Consider the following 8,730-nt stretch of genomic DNA (forward strand, 5'->3'; position numbering starts at 1 on the left):
TTCTGTTTCTCTTAGCAGATCTTTATTGTTGTAAAAATTACTCTCGGTTACCAAACCCCAGTTCTCCCCTTGTCCAGATGGGCCAACGCTGAATCTGTGCAGCGCCACATCCCACCTCTGGCTATAGCGCAGCGAGTCCAGCCCAAGATGAAGCCGCCTCTGTCCTCCAGCCGCGGTCAGGTTCTGCTTTCCTGAGGAGAACAGCAAAACTGAAGCAGCGGCGAGCGCTTCCCCGAGCACTGGCGAGAGCCACGCCAGCCCTGCTGCGCGCACGCACAGCTGCCGGCCGATCGCTGCCGGCAGGTGGTAGGGAAATACGCTGGGGGGGTTTTGGCAATCTGCTGGAGATCTTTATCCTCTCTTGAATTTTTCACTCATACTTTTTTTGTTGTTGTTGCAATGAATCAGAATAAACATTTGTCTTTTTATGGCTTTCTTTTTCCTTCATTGGCCAGCGCTTTTCTCCCCGACCCTATGACACCGCCACCTGAGCCATGCTGTGTCCTGTCCCGTGCCGAGGCCTTCTTCCTCTGCACGGACTTCTATTTCAAAGAAAACAAATTACCCTGCAGGAACTCCACTATATCTGAGAATTACCTCCCTTTGTCAAAATCAGACAGCTGGTGCTCATTTTTTTGTAAGAAAATACTCTAAAGCCCAAGCATGTTGTTAAAAAAATTATGGAAATGTACACTGCTTGGGCAACTGGTTTCTTTCAAACCATCCAACTGGACTGGTTGGGTTTTTGGTTGCTTCCTGCCAGAAGTTAAATGTATGGCAGCTGAGCAATTGCCATGACTTTCCAGGTCATCAGTGAAGCACCAGACTTGCCTGCAGAAAGAGGGAGAACAAGACTTTGGGTGAGCCCTGGGGGGTGGTCCAGACCAGCCACCCCAACCCTGGAGGAAGCAGCCCGTCACCTTCAGAGCTGCAGGAGAGCTCTGTGCACCCCCGTCCTCCGAAATCAGGAGAGGAGTCGAGCCTACCCCGACCCTGAGCAACCTTCGACATTTTCCACATGTCAGACAGGGATACGAGTTCTTTCCTCCCACTCTTAGCCTATTTTTGGCCAAGGACAGCATGCTGAGCCTGGCACAAAGAGGGCCTTCGCTGGCTACCTCACCAGCCGCTGCTCATGACAGCTTTACGTGCCCAAGCCAGGGGCAATAATTACCGAAGGAAAAGGAGTTTCAGAAGAAGGAAGGACTGAACAAGAACGGCTGGCACGAGGGCTCACCTCGCCCTGCAGTGCACGCTACTGAATGCTGTCTCAGTTTTACTGCCTTCCCTTCCCCGCTGTCCGTGCCTCGCGCGTCTGAGAGCCCCCGTCCTACTGCTGTGGGAACCACAGACTCCAGAAAAAGTGTTGTCCCAATCATCCTCCTCCTCCAGGGCTCTGGGATGCCTTGCAGGAGTGTCGTCGCTTTGATGGCATGGAAGCGCCCGTGGCGCACAGCCCTCAGAGGCTCCGTCACGTGCTTCCCGCAGGCAGCGGGCTGCCCACCTCCTGCCGCCATCGCTTCTCACCGGGCGGCACCGTCCGACTCGCGCTGCCTGCGTGTTCCCCGGCGGGCAGCAGCCCTTCCGCCTGTGGTTTTCCACACTCCCTTCCAGATCTGGCACCCAACATTCGTTGTGTGCTCTTTGGAGGAACTCTGCTGCTTACCTGGCGGGCACTGGAGGCTCTAGTAAGGCTTGGGCTGGAGGGCAAAACGGCAGTGAGTGAGCACAGAGTAAAACGGAACGCACCCAATGTGTTTCAGGTAGAAAATGGAAAGCAAAAAACCACACCTACCTTAGCTGTGCTCCTCACTGGGGCAGGGAAAAGGGAAAAAAAAGAGACTGTGACTAAAAGGATGAAGCACGGCTTCCACCTCCCAGCACTGGTAGCCCAGTTCGGCAGCACAGGACCTGGGAAGGGCTGTGGCCACCCGCCATGGGGACAGCTGGCCCAGCAGAGTCCTTCCCTCCCCACAGCCCGGGTTCGGTAGCCCGGAGGTGATCTTACCTTTGTGACGGTACCAAAGGGCGCCCCCGAGGCACGCGGCCAGGCTGAGGGGGAGCAGCAGCCATGCGGCGGAGGTGGCTTCTGCCCACAAACAAAAGAAAGACCAATGGCAGAGACACACGACAGCTGTGGTGCCCGACCCCGGCCACGCTGCCCGACCCCGGCCACGCTGCCATCGCGCGCAGGGGACAGGGACGGGGGCGGCAGCTCGTACCATTCGACTGCAGGAGATGAGGGTGAGAACAAGTGCCAGTGGGCAGGCGGTGACCCTGCCCCCGCAAGCAGGCTGCAGGACATTTTATTGGAGTCCCCTGAATTAAAGGCCAAATTTAATTTACCCCAAATACCCGGGCACGAGGCTTCCACTGATATTTGGTCTGAAACGATGTCCTCATTCAATCCTCTCTGCAAAGTTTATATCTCCTACGTTGCCCAAGACACAAGAAAAGCAACCCTCACATTTCAAAGCTGTCTGAGGGAGCTCTCTGTTTTACTAAGGGCACCTGGTAGACGCTTCAGAAGAGACCCAGCTCTTGCTGATGAAAAAAAATGGTTAATTATGGGCCAGAACTGGCCACAAACTGGCTTTCCTGAGAAATGGATATTTTGGTAAAAAAAAAGGGGCCTGTCTCATTTGTTTAAGTTTGAATCAAGGAGTCAATTTTGTTGTTTTTCATCAAGATGGCAGAAAGTCTGATGAAAAAAAATTATTTTGTTGGATTTTTTTTTTTTTTTTTGAGAAGAGCAATGGAAGGGAAGACTGAGAAAGGGGACATCAGTAGAAAGTTCCCCCGCCAGCAATTCCATGGGGTCAAATGCGCAGGGGACACCGTCCCCAGGCGAACAGCGTACCTCTCACCTCCACAGTCACGCTTCTCCTGATGGGGGACTGCAGGCTCGGGTGGTCTACCAGGCACGTGTACTTGTGGCCGTTGTCCTTCAGGGATGCCGTGAGCAGGAAGTATCTGGAGGAGCTGTAGGTGCCGTTGCTGCTCTGCCGGTGGCCGCTCGAGAGAACGTTCTTCATGACATCGGGGACCTTCCAGGGGTCCTTCGGCTCCCGGAGCCACTGCGCCTGGATGTTGTGTGGGTAGTAGTGCCTGATACTGCAGACCAGCTTGTGCTGCTCTCCTTCCACCAGCGACAGGGAGTTAACGTTCACGGTCACCGTGGGTTTTTCTGGCGAGTGAAAGTTCACCACACTGCTAAGTCGCTCAGCTCATGAGTGCTGCCTCCATCCTTAAGCAAGCCCACGTACAGTTTTACAGGCTCTGCGTCTGAGCGCTCCCCATCAGCCTTAAAAAGAACGAAGCCCCAAGCCCGCGCTGTTACCTTCTATGTGCAGCTGGACCGTGGTTTCGGCAGTGAGGGAGCCCACCGACACGGCGCAGGAGTAGGTGCCCTCGTCCCGCAGTTGGGTGTCTCTGAGCAGCAGAGAGGCGTTTCCCGCGGGGATTCCCTCCGGGGCCACCTCTGCCCGGGGGGACGGCCGCTCCACCCGCCGGCTGGAGCCGCGGAACGCCCACAGGTCTCTGCTGCGCCCCCCGCTCTGCCGCAGCGCCCACCGGAGGGTGACATCGGCGGGGCGGGGGGCGGCGAAGGCGCAGGGCAGCGCCACGGCCCGGGACAGCCCCGAGCGGCGGCGGGCGGCGGCGCGGACCCACAGCGGCGCTGGACGGGGCGGACACGGGGGTGAGGGCGGCGCCGGCGGGGACCCGCTGCCATCTAGCGACCCGCGGCCGCACTGCACAGCCCCGACGGGCCGCCCCCGCCCCAGAGCCGCCCGCCGGGGGGGTCACGGGCCAGTCCTGGCCCAGGGGCACCGCCGCAGCTCCCCGCGCCTCTCCCTGAGCCACTGCCGCGTCGTGCCTTGGCCTCACCTCGTTTTACGCGACAGAGCAGATGTAATAACTTCTCCATAGCGCCTATTGCACGGGAAAGTTTAACAAAGCCGCGTTTCCCTCCAGCGCGCTGTTGCCCCAGAAGTCACTGCAAACCTCAAAAACCGCCCAAGGAACGCGCACCGGGGACTACACGCGACCGCGACACTAGGGAGTGATAAACGGCACCCCAGCACTCCGGGTGGCAGATAGAAGTGAGCCGAGTGGCCCAATTAACCCGGGGGGGGCTATAAGAGGCAGCTGGGGGCGGCAGCAGGGCAGGCAGGCTGCCCGGGGGAGGGGACGGGGAACGGCTGTCCCTCTTCTGGCCTCCAGGTTGAGGTTCTACCTGCTTGGATGTAGCGAGGCTCCGGAGCCTCGGTAAAGTGCTGCCGATGCGCTAGTCAATCGATTTAAATTTTTGGTTTTCTTAATAAGGGATGGGGAAAGGCTGATGTGGGCCCAGGGGAGCGGGAGAGGCCGAGAAGCTCGTGGTGCAGGCAGGGTGTCAGTGCGTGCCAGCGACGGGCTCTGCAGCTCCCTGCACGGCGCTGAGCGCTCCCGCCGGCTGCCTGACCCTGCCGGGGAGGCTGCGCGGGGACGGGGCTGCGGGGCTGCACCCACAGCCTCCTTGCTGCAGCGGCGCAGCCACCGCATCACGGGCTGCTCCACCTCAGTCTTCCCCCTGCTGTTTTTAAGCGCTGCTGCTGCGTATCTCTTGATCAGATCACACCGGGTCCTGGGGAGTGGGGGGGTTAAGCAACACAAGTTTGTGGTCTGGAGACGGGACCCAGAGCCTTGCTTGCTTGTTCTGACCCTGACTCGCAACCCTTCTGCACGTGCCAGCTGACCAACTTCTTTCGGTTTCTTCACCCCAAACTCCTCCCTAACGGTAACAGGGCAGCTCACCCCGCAGAGCTTCCCTGCCCTGCAAACGCCATCAGAGGGCTCTGTCTGCTGAGAAACTAAGATAAGGCTTAATGGGTGTGGCTGTATTAAAGCTTTGGCAATTTAAGTATTTACCGTTAGGGCTTTTAGCGAGGATGGTATGGAAGTACATAAATAGAAAACAATTACGCTTTTGAGAAGCTGTTTTGAAGTCATTAGCTTCTGCAACGTATGCATAATCCCCAACGCAAGGGAGAACATATGCTTTTTAATAAAAGCATTTTGTCTTACAGTATGCTAAAAAGCTAGCTTAAACTATTTGTAAACTCGGGAGGCTTTTAAAAATAGACTGAGGTGCATAATCACAGAAGCCCAGAAGCTAAGTACCGGGAAGTGACGTGGAGAGGACAAATGTCGCACTGTGTAAAACCAGAGTATGAATGTGTAACACCCTAGCGCAGAGGGGGAGGAAAACGCAGGTTTCATCTACACAAGCCTCCTGAAAAGGTCTTGGGTTTGGAGTTTGGGATGCGGTTGAAATAGAGCAGTGGCAGCTGTTCACCAAGTAACTTTGGGGACGGCAGCCACCACGAATGCCCGGCCAGCTGCATGTCCCTTCCGCACTTGGGGTGTATGAGGGCCCCCAGGGGAACAGGACTCTCTCTGTTACCTGAAACGTGCAATTGCTCTGCAGGGCCTGGGAGAAGCTGTCCAGGATTTGGGTTCTCTCCTTCTTTCTGGTCTTGCACGAGGAAGGCTGTAGTTGCGTATTTTCCAGCTGTGTGTTTTATGGTGCACGTGAACCAGGAGTCCGAACTGTTGGCTCCCACTTCTCTCCCAGGCCAGACGACCTGAGCATCTGCTGGGAGGTAAGGGCTGATCCTGCAGTCGAGCATGTCGCTATCCTCATCTGCATACTGAAGAATATCTGCTGAGGACTCTGTAAGAGAAAAGCGTGCCTGGACCTGTTTTGACCCCAGCCCATCCAAACGGGCAGCAAACCCAGCCCAGGTCCACGCGCAGCTCTTGTCGCAGCTCTGCACTGCACATGGTCTGTCCCTCCATGAATTAACGCTCTCCCTTCTGTCTCACTCCCAGAGGCGCAGCATTCCGCTGACTGAGCTGCGGAGGGGCTGGGGGCTTCCCCTGGGAGAAGGGGATGCCTGACTCCTGCTTTATTCAGCGTGTAGCTGGGGCAAGCTGTGTGTCACCCGAAATCAGATTCTCACAAGGTACGTTCTTAAGTCCAAGGACAAGTCTTCACAGGAATGTGAAATCTAGCCAGGTGATGAGTTTTGAAATGCTGATTTTTTTTTTTTGTTTGTTTGTTGTATCTTTAGTACCCAAACCACAGTGAGTCTAAGGGCAAAAATACTCCAGGAGGCAAATGTCTCTCCTGAATCTTTCGGAGCATCGCTGGCTTTTTTACCACCATGGATGCAACTAGCATCACCTCAGGTCGGGCGTCAAGACAGAGACCACCCCTAAGCCCCACAAAAAGGAGCAGAGGGGCAGCTCTGCCCTTCCTCCACACTCGGCTGCGAGCGGCAGATGCCGGGCACGAGATCTGTTGCCCCTCTTGCAGGATGCTGTCTGTGACTTCTCACGTTGATGAGGAGCGGGAGTTGCTCACTTCTGCAAATAACTCACCGTGTACAATAAATGAGGGGACATTGTCTGGAGGAAGGTTTTCTGGCGGAGACCTTTGACCACCTTTTGGTCCCGTTCCGCTCAGCAGGAGCCTGACGTTGAGCCTGACGATCTCTGTCTCTTTTGACAGGGGAATGGTCTTGCTCATCTCAAACACACAGGGAAGTTGTCTGCTGCTCCTGGAACCAGGGCCCGCTGCAGCGATTCCATATAGGTTCCCCCAAAGCCCTGAAAGACATGGCCATGCATACACAAGCTATTTTAAAAATGTCACGGTTGATCTTGAGAGAGTAACAAAATTAAGCTTACTAATAGCAGGAAAATTAGCCGCACCCTATGCATGTAATGAATCCATTTAGCTCACAGCAGGCTGGTTATGTCGGGGAACACTTTTTTAAAAAAAATTAAATTTCATAGTCAAATACCTTCCTTTCATTAAAATATAACATTTTAATGACTATCATTTTAAAACAGTGTTTCTTCTAAGAGTCGAAAGGGAAGAATAACGATGTGAAGAGCAGTGCAGGAAAACCTGCTGAATGAGCGAAGCGTTCTTTTGTTGGTGTCGGTCTCTGGATGCCCGAGTGCCCCTGAAGGAGCTGCACCGCCAGCGACGCTCTGCCCTTTGGCACTGCTGTTCCCAGAAGCTGTGGGGAAGCCCAGCCCAGCCCCACGCCTTGCTGGGCAAGCTGGTGGCAAGTGTCAGAGGCCAGGGTGGTAAACCCCTCCGGCTGGGGCCGAGTGGGGGTGACTCATGCTGAGTTAGTTGGAGACAGGCATTAGTTACGGTCCTGAGCTGGCACTGTACCTTGGCCCATCTAGACGGGTATGAGGTGCAGCAATACTTTTGGCTCAGAGGTTACTCCTTCTCCTCAGTACAGAACAGAAAAGACAACCTGAAACTGCAAAATACTCCCTAATTACAGAAAATACATTCTGAATTCCTTGAATCCTATTGCTGTAAGGATCGCATTTTACTATGGAATTCAAGAACAGAGGCTCAATGCAGCCTCAATGATAGCCTTATAAGGACTGTTAGTTAAGAACATTGATTTTAGGTGTTCCTTAATTACTGTGGGTTTCTTCGGGAGAGCTGTTTGAGGAAGCAGGGAGAGCCATGTATGACTACAGACTTATCCTGCTCTGCAGCGGGGCTACGCAGTAATTTTTGCTTAACAAGACTTTTTGAGACCGGCAGAAGCCGGCAAGGTGATCAGGGATGGGGGACCGCCGGAGTGAGAAACCTTACCGCTGTGCCACGGAGGGGCTGCTGAATTAGCTGGGGAGCACCGGAGAGAAGGCAAAGTTGTACCCGACCAAAGCGAAACAGAAGACCCGGGAGCGCACCCGTCCCGCCGCGTACGCGAACCGAGCGGCGAAGGGCGTCAGGATGTCCCCGGCGGTGCCCGCGAACGCTCTGGGGGCGACAGAGCCGCCCCGGCCCGGGGTAAGGGCTCCGCTTCCGTCCCCCCGGGCAGAGCGGCGGCTGCACTCTCCTGCCCCAAACCCCCTTCCTGAAACTGGGTCGCCCCGTTTCGCACAGTCGGTAACGAACGGCTGCGACGCCCCGAGAGGCTTTTCAGTGTCTCAGCGACTTCGGGCCCCGTTTCCCTTCGGGAACGCGGAGGGCTTTTGCCAGCTTTGGGGCTACCCCAGCACCGGGCGGGGGTCCGAGTGCCGCCCGCCCCCTACTGGGACCAGTCCAAACCGGAGACGCGCTTTGGCCAACCGCCGCCCGCCCCGCCCCGTCCCGTCCCGTCCCGCCGGGGGTCCCGCGGGGACACGTACCGACGCAGAGGAGGCAGCCGGCGGCCAGGGACGCTCCGCGCCTCATGGCGGGGCCGCCCGCGCTCCCCCCGGCCCCGCACCCGGCGGCTTCCGCTGCTTTCGCTTTCGCTTTCGGGGGGGGTGGGTGGGGCTGGCGGGCGGCGCGCGCGGGCGGGGGGCGGGGCCGTCCCGCTCTGCGCCCCCGTCAGCGGGCCGGGGAGAGGGGTACGGGCGGGGGGGGGAGGCACCGGAGAGACCCCTTGGTGCGGGGCGGGGGGTCCCGCACACACCCTGCGCGGCCGGAGCCCCCCAGCGCCGTCCCCGGGCGTCCGGCAGCGCCGCGCTGGGAAGCGGCCGAGTCACAAGCGGGGACCGTCCGGGCTTTGTTCCTGCCTGTGCAGCCGCAGGGGCGCGCGCTGTAGTAACAACGCGGTGTCTTTTTTCATCATGTAACTTTTACTGGTCAGTGAAAAATGGCACTTTCGTTTAGTACGGGCGACATCGAACGCTCAGCTTTGTAATGCATGCAGGCAGCAC

General features: G+C 57.0%; 1 protein-coding gene across 4 annotated transcripts; it reads right to left on the reverse strand.

The window, feature by feature from the left end:
• On the reverse strand, positions 1 to 8,306 carry LOC309679872 (tapasin-like). Of its 4 annotated transcripts, none has more exons than XM_082493310.1 (9): positions 8,215 to 8,306; positions 6,427 to 6,654; positions 5,447 to 5,716; positions 3,341 to 3,679; positions 2,868 to 3,187; positions 2,009 to 2,089; positions 1,796 to 1,812; positions 1,667 to 1,700; positions 1 to 191 (listed from the first exon to the last, which is right to left on the reverse strand). In XM_082493310.1, exons 1-7 carry the CDS (start codon positions 8,258 to 8,260, stop codon positions 1,810 to 1,812), a joined length of 1,287 nt encoding a protein of 428 aa, XP_082349436.1. In that variant the 5' UTR covers positions 8,261 to 8,306; the 3' UTR covers positions 1 to 191; positions 1,667 to 1,700; positions 1,796 to 1,809. The 4 variants fall into 4 exon arrangements, with proteins under 4 accessions (XP_082349436.1, XP_082349434.1, XP_082349435.1 ...); XM_082493308.1 differs by having other exon boundaries at positions 2,861 to 3,187; XM_082493309.1 differs by lacking the exons at positions 1,667 to 1,700; positions 1,796 to 1,812.
• Between the last annotated feature and the right edge of the window lie 424 nt (positions 8,307 to 8,730).

The sequence above is a fragment of the Vanellus vanellus genome (genome assembly GCF_965231255.1).
Source record: "Vanellus vanellus genome assembly, chromosome: 19".
NCBI lineage: Eukaryota > Metazoa > Chordata > Aves > Charadriiformes > Charadriidae > Vanellus > Vanellus vanellus.

What these genes read in the sequence shown, in the direction of transcription:
- LOC309679872 (XM_082493307.1), bottom strand. Translation starts at nt 8,260, where the DNA reads ATGAGGCGCGGAGCGTCCCTGGCCGCCGGCTGCCTCCTCTGCGTCG. An exon ending in CCCCTCATTTATTGTACACG is followed by an intron (nt 5,717 to 6,426) that starts GTGAGTTATTTG and finishes TTTCTCTTACAG; the next exon opens with AGTCCTCAGCAGATATTCTT. An exon ending in CCTTTGGTACCGTCACAAAG is followed by an intron (nt 1,813 to 2,008) that starts GTAAGATCACCT and finishes TCCCTGCCCCAG; the next exon opens with TGAGGAGCACAGCTAAGGTA.